The sequence below is a fragment of the Bombina bombina genome, chromosome 9, assembly GCF_027579735.1.
Source record: "Bombina bombina isolate aBomBom1 chromosome 9, aBomBom1.pri, whole genome shotgun sequence".
In the NCBI taxonomy this organism is placed as follows: domain Eukaryota; kingdom Metazoa; phylum Chordata; class Amphibia; order Anura; family Bombinatoridae; genus Bombina; species Bombina bombina.
Window position 1 is genome coordinate 168,831,506 of NC_069507.1, and position 19,376 is coordinate 168,850,881.

Below are 19,376 nucleotides of genomic sequence, written 5' to 3' on the forward strand. Positions count from 1 at the left end.
TTTACCTAAGGTTGTGAATTCTAACAACATTAGTAGAGAAATTGTGGTTCCTTCATTATGTCCTAATCCTAAGAATTCTAAGGAGAGATCATTGCATTCTTTGGATGTAGTTAGAGCTTTGAAATATTATGTTGAAGCTACTAAGAATTTCCGAAAGACTTCTAGTCTATTTGTTATCTTTTCAGGTTCTAGGAAAGGTCAGAAGGCCTCTGCCATTTCTTTGGCATCTTGGTTGAAATCTTTAATTCATCATGCTTATGTCGAGTCGGGTAAATCTCCGCCTCAAAGGATTACAGCTCATTCTACTAGGTAAGTTTCTACTTCCTGGGCGTTTAGGAATGAAGCTTCGATTGATCAGATTTGCAAAGCAGCAACTTGGTCTTCTTTGCATACTTTTACTAAATTCTACCATTTTGATGTGTATTCTTCTTCTGAAGCAGTTTTTGGTAGAAAAATACTTCAGGCAGCTGTTTCAGTTTGATTCTTCTGCTTATAATTTCAGTTTTCTTCATTATAAGATTTAAACTTTATTTTGGGTGTGGATTATTTTTCAGCGGAATTGGCTGTCTTTATTTTATCCCTCCCTCTCTAGTGACTCTTGCGTGGAAGATCCACATCTTGGGTAGTCATTATCCCATACGTCACTAGCTCATGGACTCTTGCTAATTACATGAAAGAAAACATAATTTATGTAAGAACTTACCTGATAAATTAATTTCTTTCATATTAGCAAGAGTCCATGAGGCCCACCCTTTTTTGTGGTGGTTATGAATTTTTTGTATAAAGCACAATTATTCCAATTCCTTGTTTTTTATGCTTTCACACTTTTTTCTTATCACCCCACTTCTTGGCTATTCGTTAAACTGATTTGTGGGTGTGGTGAGGGGTGTATTTATAGGCATTTTGAGGTTTGGGAAACTTTGCCCCTCCTGGTAGGAATGTATATCCCATACGTCACTAGCTCATGGACTCTTGCTAATATGAAAGAAATGAATTTATCAGGTAAGTTCTTACATAAATTATGTTATTAATATAACTGTGGGTATGGGTAATAAAGGGATTATCTATCTTTTTAAACAATAAGAATTCCAGAGTAGACTGTCCCTTTTATTAAAGGGCCATTATAGTAAAAAAAATGTCATGCTCTAATCTGTTATCTGCAAAAGGGTTAAACACACAGTAGAAATACAGCTCTTTGGGTAAGCAGCATTTTCTGCTTGGGACCCACAGTGCTCTGCAAGTCCCGAGCAGTATCTCTACTGTGTGTTTAACCCCTTTGCTGGGGTTAAACACACAGTAGTGTAGGGTCGATTGTCTTAAAATGACATGCTCTAATATAACTTTGTACTATTAATGACCCTTTAAATGTTTTGGAAAAAGATTATGGAGTTAATCATTATCACTGAGAGGACACTTTGTTTGAGGAGTCTCCTTTATGACCTACTATTAACATAATTGAATAGAACCAGGAAAGAGCTTAACAGTAAGTACACAATTATTATCTTTTGGAGGAGTCATGTAAATGTTATACTTCTAGTAAGTATAATTAAAGGGACAGTCTACTCCATAATTTTTTGTTTTTGTTTACTAAGGCCTAGATTTAGAGTTTTGTCGGTAACGACCCGCGTAGCTAACGCTGGCTTTTTTCTGGCCGCACCATAAAAATAACTCTGGTATTGAGAGTCCACAAAAAGGCTGCGTTAGGCTCCAAAAAAGGAGCGTAGAGCATTTTTAACGCAGCTTCAACTCTCGATACCAGAGTTGCTTACGCAAGCGGCCAGCCTCAAAAACGTGCTCGTGCACGATTCTCCCATAGGAAACAATGGGGCTGTTTGAGCTGAAAAAAAACCTAACACCTGCAAAAAAGCCGCGTTCAGCTCCTAACGCAGCCCCATTGTTTGCTATGGGGAAACACTTCCTACGTCTGCACCTAACACCCTAACATGTACCCTGAGTCTAAACACCCCTAGCCTTACACTTATTAACCCCTAATCTGCCGCCCCCGCTATCGCTGACCCCTGCATATTATTTTTAACCCCTAATCTGCCGCTCCATAAACCGCCGCTACTTACATTATCCTTATGTACCCCTAATCTGCTGCCCCTAACACCGCCGACCCCTATATTATATTTATTAACCCCTAATCTGCCCCCCTCAACGTCGCCTCCACCTGCCTACACTTATTAACCCCTAATCTGCCGAGCGGACCTGAGCGCTACTATAATAAAGTTATTAACCCCTAATCCGCATCACTAACCCTATAATAAATAGTATTAACCCCTAATCTGCCCTCCCTAACATTGCCGACACCTAACTTCAAACATTAACCCCTAATCTGCCGACCGGAGCTCACCGCTACTATAATAAATGTATTAACCCCTAAAGCTAAGTCTAACCCTAACACTAACACCCCCCTAAATTAAATATAATTTTAATCTAACGAAATTAATTAACTCTTATTAAATAAATTATTCCTATTTAAAGCTAAATACTTACCTGTAAAATAAATCCTAATATAGCTACAATATAAATTATAATTACAATATAGCTATTTTAGGATTAATATTTATTTTACAGGCAACTTTGTAATTATTTTAACCAGGTACAATAGCTATTTAATAGTTAAGAACTATTTAATAGCTAAAATAGTTAAAATAATTACAAATTTACCTGTAAAATAAATCCTAACCTAAGTTACAATTAAACCTAACACTACACTATCAATAAATTAATTAAATAAAATACCTATAATTATCTACAATTAAACCTACCACTACACTATCAATAAATAAATTAAATACAATACCTACAAATAACTACAATGAAATAAACTATCTAAAGTACAAAAAATAAAAAAGAACTAAGTTACAAAAAATAAAAAAAATATTTACAAACATAAGAAAAATATTACAACAATTTTAAACTAATTACACCTACTCTAAGCCCCCTAATAAAATAACAAAGACCCCCAAAATAACAAAATGCCCTACCCTATTCTAAATTACTACATTTCAGAGCTCTTTTACCTTACCAGCCCTGAACAGGGCCCTTTGCGGGGCATGCCCTAAGAAATTCAGCTCTTTTGCCTGTAAAAAAAAACATACAATACCCCCCCCCAACATTACAACCCACCACCCACATACCCATAATCTAACCCAAACCCCCCTTAAATAAACCTAACACTAAGCCCCTGAAGATCTTCCTACCTTGTCTTCACCCTACCAGGTTCACCGATCCGTCCTGAAGAGCTCCTCCAATGTCCTGATCCAAGCCCAAGCGGGGGGCTGAAGAGGTCCATGATCCGGCTGAAGTCTTCATCCAAGCGGGAGCTGAAGAGGTCCATGATCCGGATGAAGTCTTCATCCAAGCGGGAGCTGAAGAGGTCCATGATCCGGATGAAGTCTTCTATCAACGGCATCTTCAATCTTCTTTCTTCCGGATCCATCTTGCAGACCTCCGACGCGGAACATCCTCTTCTCCCGACGCCTACTAGCTGAATGACGGTTCCTTTAAGGGACGTCATCCAAGATGGCGTCCCTCGAATTCCGATTGGCTGATAGGATTCTATCAGCCAATCGGAATTAAGGTAGGAATATTCTGATTGGCTGATGGAATCAGCCAATCAGAATCAAGTTCAATCCGATTGGCTGATTCGATCAGCCAATCAGATTGAGCTTGCATTCTATTGGCTGTTCCGATCAGCCAATAGAATGCGAGCTCAATCTGATTGGCTGATTGGATCAGCCAATCGGATTGATCTTGATTCTGATTGGCTGATTCCATCAGCCAATCAGAATATTCCTACCTTAATTCCGATTGGCTGATAGGATTCTATCAGCCAATCGGAATTCGAGGGACGCCATCTTGGATGACGTCCCTTAAAGGAACCGTCATTCAGCTAGTAGGCGTCGGGAGAAGAGGATGTTCCGCGTCGGAGGTCTGCAAGATGGATCCGGAAGAAAGAAGATTGAAGATGCCGTTGATAGAAGACTTCATCCGGATCATGGACCTCTTCAGCTCCCGCTTGGATGAAGACTTCATCCGGATCATGGACCTCTTCAGCTCCCGCTTGGATGAAGACTTCAGCCGGATCATGGACCTCTTCAGCCCCCCGCTTGGGCTTGGATCAGGACATCGGAGGAGCTCTTCAGGACGGATCGGTGAACCTGGTAGGGTGAAGACAAGGTAGGAAGATCTTCAGGGGCTTAGTGTTAGGTTTATTTAAGGGGGGTTTGGGTTAGATTAGGGGTATGTGGGTGGTGGGTTGTAATGTTGGGGGGGGGGGGTATTGTATGTTTTTTTTTTACAGGCAAAAGAGCTGAATTTCTTGGGGCATGCCCCGCAAAGGGCCCTGTTCAGGGCTGGTAAGGTAAAAGAGCTTTGAAATGTAGTAATTTAGAATAGGGTAGGGCATTTTGTTATTTTGGGGGTCTTTGTTATTTTATTAGGGGGCTTAGAGTAGGTGTAATTAGTTTAAAATTGTTGTAATATTTTTCTTATGTTTGTAAATATTTTTTTATTTTTTTGTAACTTAGTTCTTTTTTATTTTTTGTACTTTAGATAGTTTATTTCATTGAAGTTATTTGTAGGTATTGTATTTAATTTATTTATTGATAGTGTAGTGGTAGGTTTAATTGTAGATAATTATAGGTATTTTATTTAATTAATTTATTGATAGTGTAGTGTTAGGTTTAATTGTAACTTAGGTTAGGATTTATTTTACAGGTAAATTTGTAATTATTTTAACTATTTTAGCTATTAAATAGTTCTTAACTATTAAATAGCTATTGTACCTGGTTAAAATAATTACAAAGTTGCCTGTAAAATAAATATTAATCCTAAAATAGCTACAATGTAATTATTCGTTATATTGTAGCTATATTAGGGTTTATTTTACAGGTAAGTATTTAGCTTTAAATAGGAATAATTTATTTAATAAGAGTTAATTAATTTCGTTAGATTAAAATTATATTTAATTTAGGGGGGTGTTAGTGTTAGGGTTAGACTTAGCTTTAGGGGTTAATACATTTATTAGAATAGCGGTGAGCTCCGGTCGGCAGATTAGGGGTTAATAATTGAAGTTAGGTGTTGGCGATGTTAGGGAGGGCAGATTAGGGGTTAATACTATTTATTATAGGGTTAGTGAGGCGGATTAGGGGTTAATAACTTTATTATAGTAGCGGTGCGGTCCGCTCGGCAGATTAGGGGTTAATAAGTGTAGGCAGGTGGAGGCGACGTTGTGGGGGGCAGATTAGGGGTTAATAAATATAATATAGGGGTCGGCGGTGTTAGGGGCAGCAGATTAGGGGTACATAGCTATAATGTAGGTGGCGGCGCTTTGCGGTCGGCAGATTAGGGGTTAATTATTGTAGGTAGCTGGCGGCGACGTTGTGGGGGGCAGATTAGGGGTTAATAAATATAATACAGGGGTCGGCGGTGTTAGGGGCAGCAGATTAGGGGTACATAAGTATAACGTAGGTGGCGGTCGGCAGATTAGGGGTTAAAAAAAATGTAATCGAGTGGCGGCGATGTGGGGGGGCCTCAGTTTAGGGGTACATAGGTAGTTTATGGGTGTTAGTGTACTTTAGAGTACAGTAGTTAAGAGCTTTATGAACCGGCGTTAGCCCAGAAAGCTCTTAACTACTGACTTTTTTCCTGCGGCTGGAGTTTTGTCGTTAGATGTCTAACGCTCACTTCAGACACGACTCTAAATACCGGAGTTAGAAAGATCCCATTGAAAAGATAGGATACGCAATTGACGTAAGGGGATCTGCGGTATGGAAAAGTCGCGGCTGAAAAGTGAGCGTTAGACCCTATTTTGAGTGACTCCAAATACCGGAGTTAGCCTAAAACCAGCGTTAGGAGCCTCTAACGCTGGTTTTCATGGCTAACGCCAAACTCCAAATCTAGGCCTAAGATAGATAACCCCTTTATTACCATTCCCCAGTTTTGCACAGCCCCTTATCTCAGTTCTTTTGACAGATTTGCATTTTAGCCAATCAGTGCTGACTCATAAATAACTTGAGTGAGCACAATGGTTGTCTATATGGCACACAGGAACTGGCGCTGTCTAGCTGTGAAAATCTGTCAAAATGCACTGAGATAAAAGGCGGCCTTCAAGGACTTAGAAATTAGCATTTGAGTCTACTTAGGTTTAGCATTCAACAAAGAATACCAAGAGAACAAAGCAAATTTGATGATAAAAGTAAATTGGAAAGTTGTTTGAAATTGCATACCCTATCTGAATCATGTAAATTTAATTTTGACTTGACTGTCCCTTTAATAAAAACTCCAGAACATGATCAGTCTGCATGTTTCAGTAAATGTTTCTATATTCATAAAAACATTTATACATATGATACAATATATTATTTGCTGTTATTTTCATTTAGTCATTGAATTATATTGTGAATTAACTCTAGCGTCAAGCAAATATGCAGGCATTTATTCTGCTCACAACATTACCAAATAAACCCGGCATGGAATGATTTATTATCTAACAATTTGTAATTTTGTGTTAATGTTTCATGTTTTTTTTCTTTAGAGTATGGGATCTAAACACGGGGGAAATGCTAAACACGCTTATCCACCACTGCGAAGCCGTGCTGCATTTACGTTTCAATAATGGTATGATGGTGACCTGTTCCAAAGATCGTTCCATCGCAGTGTGGGACATGGCCTCAGCCACAGATATCACCCTACGAAGGGTTCTAGTCGGTCACAGAGCTGCTGTTAATGTTGTGGATTTTGATGATAAATACATTGTCTCTGCCTCTGGTGATAGAACTATCAAGGTAAGTCCCACCACTTAATCCCTTGCATGACCTTATGCTGCATGTACTGTACATAGCTACATTCTCTCGAGATATCCTTTTGTTGAAACTCATCTTCTTTCCACGAGAGATTACATGTGTCTTGAGAACTAAAACATTGATAGAAGCATTGCTGCAAACACAGTTGCCATATAGTACTTAAAAGGATGGTAAAGTCAAAACTAAACCTTCATGGTTCAGATAAAGCTTGGAATTTTAAACAACTTCTCATTTTACCTCTGTAAAATGCTTCATTCTCCTGAAATCCTTTGTTGAAAGGCAGACATAGGTAGGCTCAGGAGCAGCAGTGCACTACTGGGATTGGTGGCTGCACAGATATACCTCATGTTTTTGGATCACCCAATGGGGCCGAATTATCAATCTCCGAATGGAGCTTGAGGCCTCTGTTTCCGTGCGAGCCTTCAGACTAAAGACCGGTGCTCCATAACTGGTCTGCTGCCTCTGAGGCTGCGGTCTGCAATCCGCCCGATCCTATACGATCGGGTGATTGACACCCCCTGCTAGCGAATCTGCAGGGGGCGGCATTGCACAAGCAGTTCTGGTGAACTGCTTGTGCAGTGTTAAATGCCAACAGCGTATGCTGTCGGCATTCAGCGATGTCTGTCGGACATGATACTCTACAGCGTATCATGTCGAACAGACATTGATAAATCGGCCCTAATGTGTTCAGTAGGGCATTGCGGCTCATTCAACAAAGGATACCATGAGAATGAGGCAAATATAATAGAAGTAAGTTGGAAAGTTTGTAAATCTAAATCATGAAATAAAAAGTCCCTTTAAGAGGTGCAAACTCTTTAACCTACTTAAATATTCTGTAAATTAACTTAAAGGGACAGTCAACACCAGACTTTTTATTGTTTAAAAAGATAGATAATCCCTTTATTACCCAAACCCCAGTTTTGCATAACCAACACTGTTATATTAATACACTTTTTCTTCTGTTAAGTGTGATCAGTCCACGGGTCATCATTACTTCTGGGATATTAACTGCTCCCCTACAGGAAGTGCAAGAGGATTCACCCAGCAGAGCTGCATATAGCTCCTCCCCTCTACGTCACTCCCAGTCATTCTCTTGCACCCAGCAACTAGATAGGTCGTGTGAGAGGACTATGGTGATTATACTTAGTTTTATATCTTCAATCAAAAGTTTGTTATTTTAAAATAGCACCGGAGTGTGTTATTACCTCTCTGGCAGAGTTTGAGGAAGAATCTACCAGAGTTTTGCTATGATTTTAGCCGTAGTAGTTAAGATCATATTGCTGTTCTCGGCCATCTGAGGAGTGAGGTAAACTTCAGATCAGGGGACAGCGGGCAGATGAATCTGCATAGAGGTATGTAGCAGTTTTTATTTTCTGACAATGGAATTGATGAGAAAATCCTGCCATACCGATATAATGTCATGTATGTATACTTTACACTTCAGTATTCTGGGAGAATGGTACTTCACTAGAATTACACTGTAAGAAGGACATAAAGCTGTTTAATAACTAGAGATTATGTTTAACGTTTTTGCTGGAATGTAAAATCGTTTTCATTTGCTGAGGTACTGAGTGAATAAATGTTTGGGCACCATTTTTCCACTTGGCAGTTGCTTAAATCTGTTTTTTCTGTCAGTTTCTGTTCTCCCTCACTGCTGTGTGTGAGGGGGAGGGGCCGTTTTTTTGGCGCTTTTACTATGCATCAAATATTTCAGTCAGCAACTCATTGTATTCCCTGCATGATCTGGTTCATCTCTACAGAGCTCAGGGGTCTTCAAAACTTATTTTGAGGGAGGTAATTTCGCTCAGCAGAGCTGTGAGAATTATAGTTTGACTGAAATAAAAACTTTTATTCTGTAATTTGTTTCCTGCTTTCAGAAATTGTTATCTTTGCTAATGGGATTAAACCTTTGCTAAAGTTGTGTTGTTTACAAGGATTGAGGCTATAACTGTTTCAATTTATTAATTTTTAACTGTCATAGATCTTCTGTGCTTCTTAAAGGCACAGTACGTTTTAATATTATTCTATTTGAATTGTATTTCCAAGTTGCAAGTTTATTTGCTAGTGTGTTAAACATGTCTGATTCAGAAGATGATACCTGTGTCATTTGTTGCAATGCCAAAGTGGAGCCCAATAGAAATTTATGTACTAACTGTATTGATGCTACTTTAAATAAAAATCAATCTGTACAAATTGAACAAATTTCACCAAACAACGAGGGGAGAGTTATGCCGACTAACTCGCCTCACGTGTCAGTACCTACATCTCCCGCTCAGAGGGAGGTGCGTGATATTGTAGCGCCGAGTACAGCTGGGCGGCCATTACAAATCACATTACAGGATATGGCTACTGTTATGACTGAAGTTTTGGCTAAATTACCAGAACTAAAAGGTAAGCGTGATCACTCTGGGGTGAGAACAGAGTGCGCTGATAATATTAGGGCCATGTCAGACACTGCGTCACAGGTGGCAGAACATGAGGACGGAGAACTTCATTCTGTGGGTGACGGTTCTGATCCAAACAGACTGGATTCAGATATTTCAAATTTTAAATTTAAACTGGAAAACCTCCGTGTATTACTAGGGGAGGTGTTAGCGGCTCTGAATGATTGTAACACAGTTGCAATACCAGAGAAAATGTGTAGGTTGGATAAATATTTTGCGGTACCGACGAGTACTGAGGTTTTTCCTATACCTAAGAGACTTACTGAAATTGTTACTAAGGAGTGGGATAGACCCGGTGTGCCGTTCTCACCCCCTCCGATATTTAGAAAAATGTTTCCAATAGACGCCACCACAAGGGACTTATGGCAAACGGTCCCTAAGGTGGAGGGAGCAGTTTCTACTTTAGCTAAGCGTACCACTATCCCGGTGGAGGATAGCTGTGCTTTTTCAGATCCAATGGATAAAAAGTTAGAGGGTTACCTTAAGAAAATGTTTGTTCAACAAGGTTTTATATTGCAACCCCTTGCATGCATTGCGCCGATCACGGCTGCAGCGGCATTCTGGATTGAGTCTCTGGAAGAGAACATTGGTTCAGCTACTCTGGACGACATTACGGACAGGCTTAGAGTCCTTAAACTAGCTAATTCATTTCGGAGGCCGTAGTACATCTTACTAAACTTACGGCGAAGAATTCAGGATTCGCCATTCAGGCACGCAGGGCGCTGTGGCTAAAATCCTGGTCAGCTGATGTTACTTCTAAGTCTAAATTGCTTAATATACCTTTCAAAGGGCAGACCTTATTCGGGCCCGGGTTGAAAGAGATTATCGCTGACATTACAGGAGGTAAAGGCCATGCCCTGCCTCAGGACAAAGCCAAAGCCAAGACTAGACAGTCTAGTTTTCGTTCCTTTCGTAATTTCAAAGCAGGAGCAGCATCAACTTCCTCTGCACCAAAACAGGAAGGAGCTGTTGCTCGCTACAGACAAGGCTGGAAACCTAACCAGTCCTGGAACAAGGGCAAGCAGACTAGGAAACCTGCTGCTGCCCCCAAAACAGCATGAATTGAGGGCCCCCGATCCGGGATCGGATCTAGTGGGGGGCAGACTTTCTCTTTTCGCCCAGGCTTGGGCAAGAGATGTTCAGGATCCCTGGGCGCTAGAGATAATATCTCAGGGATACCTTCTGGACTTCAAATACTCTCCTCCAAGAGAGAGATTTCATCTGTCAAGATTGTCAACAATCCAGACAAAGAAAGAGGCTTTTCTACGCTGCGTACAAGAGCTCTTGTTAATGGGAGTAATCCATCCAGTTCCACGATCGGAACAGGGACAGGGGTTTTACTCAAATCTGTTTGTGGTTCCCAAAAAAGAGGGAACTTTCAGACCAATCCTGGACTTAAAGATCCTAAACAAATTCCTAAGAGTTCCATCGTTCAAGATGGAGACTATTCGGACAATTTTACCTATGATCCAAGAGGGTCAGTACATGACCACTGTAGATTTAAAAGATGCTTACCTGCACATACCGATTCACAAAGATCATTACCGGTACCTAAGGCATTACCAGTTTGTGGCTCTTCCATTCGGATTGGCTACAGCGCCAAGAATCTTCACAAAGGTTCTGGGTGCTCTTCTGGCGGTACTAAGACCGCGGGGAATCTCGGTAGCTCCATACCTAGACGACATTCTGATACAAGCTTCAAGCTTTCAAACTGCCAAATCTCATACAGAGTTAGTGCTGGCATTTCTAAGGTCACATGGATGGAAGGTGAACGAAAAGAAAAGTTCACTCGTTCCACTCACAAGAGTTCCCTTCCTGGGGACTCTTATAGATTCTGTAGAAATGAAGATTTACCTGACAGAGGACAGGCTATCAAGACTTCAAAGTGCTTGCCGCACTCTTCATTCCATTCAACACCCGTCAGTGGCTCAATGTATGGAGGTAATCGGCTTAATGGTAGCGGCAATGGACATAGTACCCTTTGCACGCTTACACCTCAGACCACTGCAACTGTGCATGCTAGGTCAGTGGAATGGGGATTACTCAGACTTATCCCCTTCTCTGAATCTGGATCAAGAGACCAGAAATTCTCTTCTATGGTGGCTTTCTCGGCCACACCTGTCCAGGGGGATGCCATTCAGCAGACCAGACTGGACAATTGTAACAACAGACACCAGCCTTCTAGGTTGGGGTGCCGTCTGGAATTCCCTGAAGGCTCAGGGACTATGGAGTCAGGAGGAGAGTCTCCTGCCAATAAACATTCTGGAATTGAGAGCAGTTCTCAATGCCCTCCTGGCTTGGCCCCAGTTGACAACTCGGGGGTTCATCAGGTTTCAGTCGGACAACATCACGACTGTAGCTTACATCAACCATCAGGGAGGGACAAGAAGCTCCCTAGCTATGATGGAAGTATCAAAGATAATTCGCTGGGCAGAGTCTCACTCTTGCCACCTGTCAGCAATCCACATCCCGGGAGTGGAGAACTGGGAGGCGGATTTCTTAAGTCGTCAGACTTTTCATCCGGGGGAGTGGGAACTTCATCCGGAGGTCTTTGCCCAAATACTTCGACGTTGGGGCAAACCAGAGATAGATCTCATGGCGTCTCGACAGAACGCCAAGCTTCCTCGTTACGGGTCCAGATCCAGGGATCCAGGAGCAGTCCTGATAGATGCTCTGACAGCACCTTGGGACTTCAGGATGGCTTACGTGTTTCCACCCTTCCCGTTGCTTCCTCGATTGATAGCCAGAATCAAACAAGAGAGAGCATCAGTGATTCTAATAGCACCTGCGTGGCCACGCAGGACTTGGTATGCAGACCTGGTGGACATGTCATCCTGTCCGCCTTGGTCTCTACCTCTGAAACAGGACCTTCTGATACAGGGTCCCTTCAAACATCAAAATCTAACTTCTCTGAAGCTGACTGCTTGGAAATTGAACGCTTAATTTTATCAAGACGTGGGTTTTCTGAGTCAGTTATTAGTACCTTAATACAGACTAGGAAACCTGTTACCAGAAAGATTTACCATAAGATATGGCGTAAATACCTACATTGGTGTGAATCCAAAGGTTACTCTTGGAGTAAGGTTAGGATTCCTAGGATATTGTCTTTTCTACAAGAAGGTTTAGAAAAGGGTTTTTCTGCTAGTTCATTAAAGGGACAGATCTCAGCTCTGTCCATTCTGTTACACAAACGTCTGTCAGAAGTTCCTGACGTCCAGGCTTTTTGTCAGGCTTTGGCCAGGATTAAGCCTGTGTTTAAAACTGTTGCTCCACCATGGAGTTTAAACCTTGTTCTTAATGTTTTACAGGGCGTTCCGTTTGAACCCCTTCATTCCATTGATATAAAGTTGTTATCTTGGAAAGTTCTATTTTTAATGGCTATTTCCTCGGCTCGAAGAGTCTCTGAATTATCAGCCTTACATTGTGATTCTCCTTATTTGATTTTTCATTCGGATAAGGTAGTCCTGCGTACTAAACCTGGGTTCTTACCTAAGGTAGTTACTAACAGGAATATCAATCAAGAGATTGTTGTTCCTTCTTTATGCCCAAATCCTTCTTCAAAGAAGGAACGTCTACTGCACAACCTGGATGTAGTCCGGGCTCTAAAATTTTACTTGCAGGCAAACTAAGGAATTCCGACAAACGTCTTCTCTGTTTGTCATTTACTCTGGGCAGAGGAGAGGTCAAAAAGCTTCCGCTACCTCTCTTTCTTTTTGGCTTCGTAGCATAATTCGTTTAGCTTATGAGACTGCTGGACAGCAGCCCCCTGAAAGAATTACAGCTCATTCTACTAGAGCTGTGGCTTCCACTTGGGCCTTCAAGAATGAGGCCTCTGTTGAACAGATTTGCAAGGCTGCAACTTGGTCTTCGCTTCATACTTTTTCCAAATTTTACAAATTTGACACCTTTGCTTCATCGGAGGCTATTTTTGGGAGAAAGGTTCTTCAGGCAGTGGTTCCTTCTGTATAAAGAGTCTGCCTATCCCTCCCGTCATCCGTGTACTTTTGCTTTGGTATTGGTATCCCAGAAGTAATGATGACCCGTGGACTGATCACACTTAACAGAAGAAAACATAATTTATGCTTACCTGATAAATTCCTTTCTTCTGTAGTGTGATCAGTCCACGGCCCGCCCTGTTTTTAAGGCAGGTAAATATTTTTTAATTTATACTCCAGTCACCACTTCACCCTTGGCTTTTCCTTTCTCGTTGGTCCTTGGTCGAATGACTGGGAGTGACGTAGAGGGGAGGAGCTATATGCAGCTCTGCTGGGTGAATCCTCTTGCACTTCCTGTAGGGGAGCAGTTAATATCCCAGAAGTAATGATGACCCGTGGACTGATCACACTACAGAAGAAAGGAATTTATCAGGTAAGCATAAATTATGTTTTACCTCTGTGATTACCTTGTATCTAAGCCTTTGCAGACTGCCCCCTTATCTCAGTGCTTTTGACAGACATGCAGTTTAGTCAATCAGTGCAGACTCCTAAATAACTCCACGGGAGTGAGCACAATGTTATCTATATGACACACATGAACTAGTACTGTCTAACTGTAAAAACACTTTCAAAATGCTCTGAGCTAAGGGGCGTTTTTTTTAACGGTTTAGAAATCAGTTTGTGCCTAGCTAGGCTTAGCTTTTCAAAAATACCACCAAGGGAACAAAGCAAATTTAATGATAAAAGTCAATTGGAAAGTTGTTTAAAATTGCATGCCCTATCTAAATCATGAAAGTTTAATTTTGGCTAGACTGTCCCTTTAATAACAGAAGTAAACGTTAGACTTTTTTTTTTTATAATTGTACTCAGTCTGCTTTTGTGTAAAGACTGTGCTTTGTCCCACACTCCTTAAATAGGCCAAAAAGCAAAATCTGTAACCTGAGTTTTGAAAATGCTGCAAACTGCATAAACCAGTTGTGCAACTTACTCAGTGTGCATTATAGCAGTGTTTTTCAACCAGTGTGCCGTGAGAGATCCTCAGGTGTGCCACGGCAGACTGACAACAGTGTGACATATTTTTTAAACTTTGCTTGTTTTTTACTCCCAGTGCAGGGGTAGTTTGTAGGAGGCATGGCATAACAGCACAATACATACAGTATGTGTGTATTTGTGTGTATGTGTATATATATATATATATGCTGTATTAGGCTACAATGTGTGATTTTTTTTTTAAATTTGGGATGGTGGTGTGCCACAGGATTTTTTAATGTAAAAAAGTGTGCCACGGCAAAAAAAAGGTTAAAAATCACTGCATTAGAGCATCTTTAGGGAGTATGGGGCAAGCACAGTTTTCACACAAAAGCAAGAGGTGTTTAATGAGTAGGGGTTTTCAGGGCCACTACTCATAACTGGTTTAATCCTGGTACTACTAAGTTTTGCAAGTTCATGGTGCTGGTGTCTTTGCAACAGCATTTAGTAGACGCCAGACCTAGGAAATGCGTTTCCCCCACTCAAAACCTTTTATACTGTATTACAAGTGTCACTAGAGAAAAAACAGGCTTCTACTAATGAGAAATCCAGTGCTACCACATTTCTCTATCTGCTTCCTCTTTTATATATGATGACAAAAAGAGGAAGTGTATACAATACAGGGTATATAAGGTGGGACATCTAAAGGCTTCTGATAGATTCTACCTACTACCAAAAGAAGGCACAAGACTAAATACCTATCTGCTTCAAAATGATTTATCATAATTTTAAATCTGCTTTTCATACAGACAATTGTATTTATTCATTCTAGCTTTTTATATTTACAATCTGCTGTTCTCCTTGAAGACTGGTGCTAAGAGAAACATTATTTGACCATAGTGTTATATTTATATAAAAAAAATCTGTGTTGCTATTCACCCCTTTCTCGTTTCTTTAGGTCTGGAACACTAGCACTTGTGAATTTGTCCGAACCTTAAATGGCCACAAGCGTGGCATTGCATGTTTACAATATAGGGACAGGCTTGTAGTCAGTGGCTCTTCTGATAACACAATCAGGTATGAAGATGTGAAATCCAATTCTAGATTCTAACTGAATGCATAAATGACTCAAAATCTTGTTGTTTTTTATGTTAAATTAATGCTTTACATATACCGGTATGGCTAAATTATTCGGCTTACTTCCTCTAGCACTTAGATCATATTCGAATATTCAGTATACAGATTTTGTTTATATCCAGGTTTGTAGTAAGAGCCCATCTCCAAAAAATATCAATATATGACATCCCTTCTTACCTATCATATTACCCCTTTCCAATCAATTAAAGTTTGCAGTGAGAAAACTTTGCACTCAACTTGGGTGTTTATTTTGAGCTTCATATCGCATTCCCATCAATTAGATGTGCAGTCATATAATTAGTTAAAGTGATGGTAAACTTTACATGTTTTAAATATTTTAAGCAACTTTCTAATTTACTCCTATTATCAATTTTTCTTCGTTCTCTTGCTATCTTTATTTGAAAACAAAGGCATCTAAGCTAAGGAGCCAGCCTATTTTTTTTCAGGACCCTGGTCAGCATTTAGTCACCAATCAGCAAGCGCAACCCAGGTTGTGAACCAAAAATGGGCCGGCTTCTAAACTTACATTCTTGCTTTTTCAAATAAAGATAGCAATAGAATAAAGAAAAATTGATAATAGGAGTAAAATAGAAAGTTGCTTAAAATTGCATGCTCTATCTGAATCATGAAAGATAAAATTTGGGTTCAGTGTCCCTTTAATCTAGTCATGCTATTCTAGTACCCAGCGCACTGGACGCCCATTTCAAAACTAATTTTTCTTGGTGTGCTAATGGTTTGAAATGTTCTTTAATCCGTGCTCTAGCTACAAAAAAGTGCTTTATGGCTAGAGCGCCGATTGGAGAACAGTTCAAACCAAGAGCTCAAAAAAAATATACGTTTTGATGTGGGCGCCCGGAGCACGGGGGATTAGAATGACATTAGAAGTGATCGATTAAAGTCCCTGTAAAATATTGCTTAAATTCCAGACCTGATTTTAAAACAAGTTTACCATCACTCATAGAAACTGATTTTTTGTGGCCAAAATATACCCAGCTAATGCAAAAATAAAACATAGTAACTTACTGATCTTTTACTGATGGTGACTACCTAATATATGAATTCAGATTTTTATTTTCACTGTTTCCAAAAAATGTTTTGTAGATGATAAAAAAAAAATACAAATATACCACCATATGGAATCCCAAGAACAGACTTTTCCAAAGTGAAAAATATCAAAACCTACTTTACTGATATAGTTCAGTTTTTCAAGTGTTATTACATATCTCAAACCCAAACCAAATGTATTAATCATATCATTTAAGCATTTGAAAAATTAGGCTTATAATAGAGCTTTTTACTAACATTGTTATCCCATGATACCAAAGTAAAATATTTGATACCATTCTTTTGTTAACTGTGGGAGTTATATCCAAATATTAATAACACAGCAGGAAAAAGTTATTTACTGGGAAACAGCCAGAACATTTCTTAGGGGAGCTGTTCCCTCATACTCAATATCTAAGCTTAAGAAAAAAAACTACACAGTCAATAAGGCATAGTACAGCAATTGCTTGTATTATTAGATGCAGTTACACAACCTATATTGATACACTCCACAAGTACTATGTTTTAAAGTGATGCACAGGATTTTGTAAAAATAGGTTTAGATTAGTATATTTGTACTATTTAATCTGTGCTTTAAAGGGACATTGTACTCTAAAAATGTTCTCCTTCCCTTTAATAGAACATTTTACATGCTGGAGTGTATTTATTTGCAAACAACACTTTTATCTTTGTTTTGTTATTTGAAATAGCTGTTTTGCCTATAGAAACCACCACCTATACTGAAAATATGAATAACAAACATATTCTCTTTAGAAAAAGCTATGTGAACATGAGACAATAACACTAATTAATCTCCCAGTGGGGAACAATAGAGATACATTTTTGTATTTGTAATCGCTGGTTGTGCTTACTGAACCCCCCAGCCATAACATTTAAATATCTAGCTAATATGTTGTGTGTTTTGACAAATATAATATTAGCAGAACTGCAGATCCAGCCTATTTTTTTGGCCATGTCCTTGAGAACAACAGGTCTTATTTTTAATGAGCAAACCCAACTATTTAAAATACAAAAAATAAACATGAATAAACAATTTCCTATGCATTTAATACTCTGCAGTAGGTATAACTAGTCATTTGGAACACAGTAAGGGACAACAATATAATACAGTGTCCCTTTAAGGTATAAAACCCTTTGATTTTTAGGTGTTGTAGCAGATTGTTAATTATATATTTTTGCTTTAACCCATTAGGCTCATCCACTGCTTTAGAGGACTGTTCATTCTGAATACTAATCTATGTCAGGCCCTGTAGTATCTCATCACAGCTGATTTGTAAGGCAGCCTGTGGCAAAAGAAATGTATGCTTTTAATTCTCTAGATATTTTATTTATTAAAAGGTTTATTTAAAGGGACAGTCTACCCCAGAATTTTTATTGTTTAAAAAGATAGATAATCCCTTTATTACCCATTCCCTGGTTTTGCATAACCAACACAGTTATATTAATATACTTTTTACCTCTGTGATTACCTTGTATCTAAGCCTCTGCAGACTGCCCCCTTATTTTAGTTCTTTTGACAGACTTACATTTTAGCCAATCAGTGCTGACTCCTTGGTAACTCCACGTGCATGAGCACAATGTTATATATGGCACACATGAACTAATGCCCTCTAGCTGTGAAAACTGTCAGAATGCACTGGAATAAGTGGTGGCCTTCAAGGGCTTAGAAATTAGCATATGAGCCTACCTAGGTTTAGCTTTCAACAAAGAATACCAAGAGAACAAAGAAAATTTGATGATAAAAATAAATTGGAAAGTTGTTTGAAATGGCATGTCCTTTCTGAATTGTAAAAGTTTAGTTTTGAGTAGATTATCCCTTTAAATCTTTATTACAGAAATAATAACAAACAAAAAACAAACAAACATTTTTTCTTCACCTGAAAGGTGACCCTATAAGAATACTGTTTGTTCTGACAATACGTAAAATACCTTTCTCTTGTTAAGTGTAGTCAGTCCACGGGTCATCCATTACTTATGGAATATATCTCTTCCTAACAGGAAGCTGCAAGAGGATCACCCAGCAGAGCTGCTACACAGCTCCTCCCCTCACATGTCATATTCAGTCATTCTCTTGCAGCCTAACTAGATAGGTCGCTGTGAGAGGTCTGTGGTGTTTTTTAACTTAGTTTATTTCTACAATCAAAAGTTTGTTATTTTAAATGGCACCGGAGTGTGCTGTTTATTCTCAGGCAGCATTAGAAGAAGAATCTGCCTGCGTTTTCTATGATCTTAGCAGACGTAACTAAGATCCACTGGCTGTTCTCATCTGAGGAGTGAGGTAACTTCAGAGAAGGGGAATAGCATGCAGGGCCCCCTGCAAATGAGGTATGTGCAGTAATTATTTTTCTGAGGAATGGAATTGACTGAGAAAATACTGCTGATACCAATGTAAAGTAAGTTCAGCCTTAAATGCAGTGATAGCGACTGGTATTAGGCTGATGAGTGTGTGTACACTGAATGTATTTTTCTAAGGAATGGAATTGACTCTGAAAATACTGTTAATACTGAAATAATGTATGAGCCTTAACTGCAGTAAAAGCGACTGGTAGAAGGCTTATTAATAACAATTCATAACTTTTCAAATGTATGTTTAAAACGTTTACTGGCATGTTAATCGTTTTTTGTGAGGTACTTGGTGATAAAACTTATTGGGGCATGATTTTTACCACATGGCCATCTTTGTTTTCTGCATAGAAACAGTTTTCTGAGCTTCCCCACTGTTGTAATATGAGTGGGAGGGGTCTATTTTAGCGCTTTTTTGCGCAGTAAAAATTCAGTCACAATCTGTCTACTTCATCCTCCATGATCCAGATCGTCTCTAGAGAGCTCAGGGGTCTTCAAAATTCATTTTGAGGGAGGTAATCAGTCACAGCAGACCTGTGACAGTGTGTTTGACTGTGAGAAAAACGTTAATTATTAAATTGTTAATCCGTTTTTGGGTATTAAGGGGTTAATCATCCATTTGCTGGTGGGTGCAATCCTTTGCTAACTTAATACATTTACTGTGAAAAATT

The 19,376-nt window shown here is 39.4% G+C and overlaps 1 protein-coding gene across 2 annotated transcripts in view; it reads left to right on the forward strand.

The window, feature by feature from the left end:
• The window catches only part of BTRC (beta-transducin repeat containing E3 ubiquitin protein ligase), a 559,581-nt gene that overhangs the window by 510,124 nt on the left and 30,081 nt on the right, over positions 1-19,376 (forward strand). For both annotated transcript variants that reach the window (XM_053692479.1, XM_053692481.1), the window contains 2 exons: positions 6,545-6,794; positions 15,119-15,237. In XM_053692479.1, the coding sequence (XP_053548454.1) occupies positions 6,545-6,794; positions 15,119-15,237 (369 nt within the window). The remainder of the gene's footprint in view (positions 1-6,544; positions 6,795-15,118; positions 15,238-19,376) is intronic.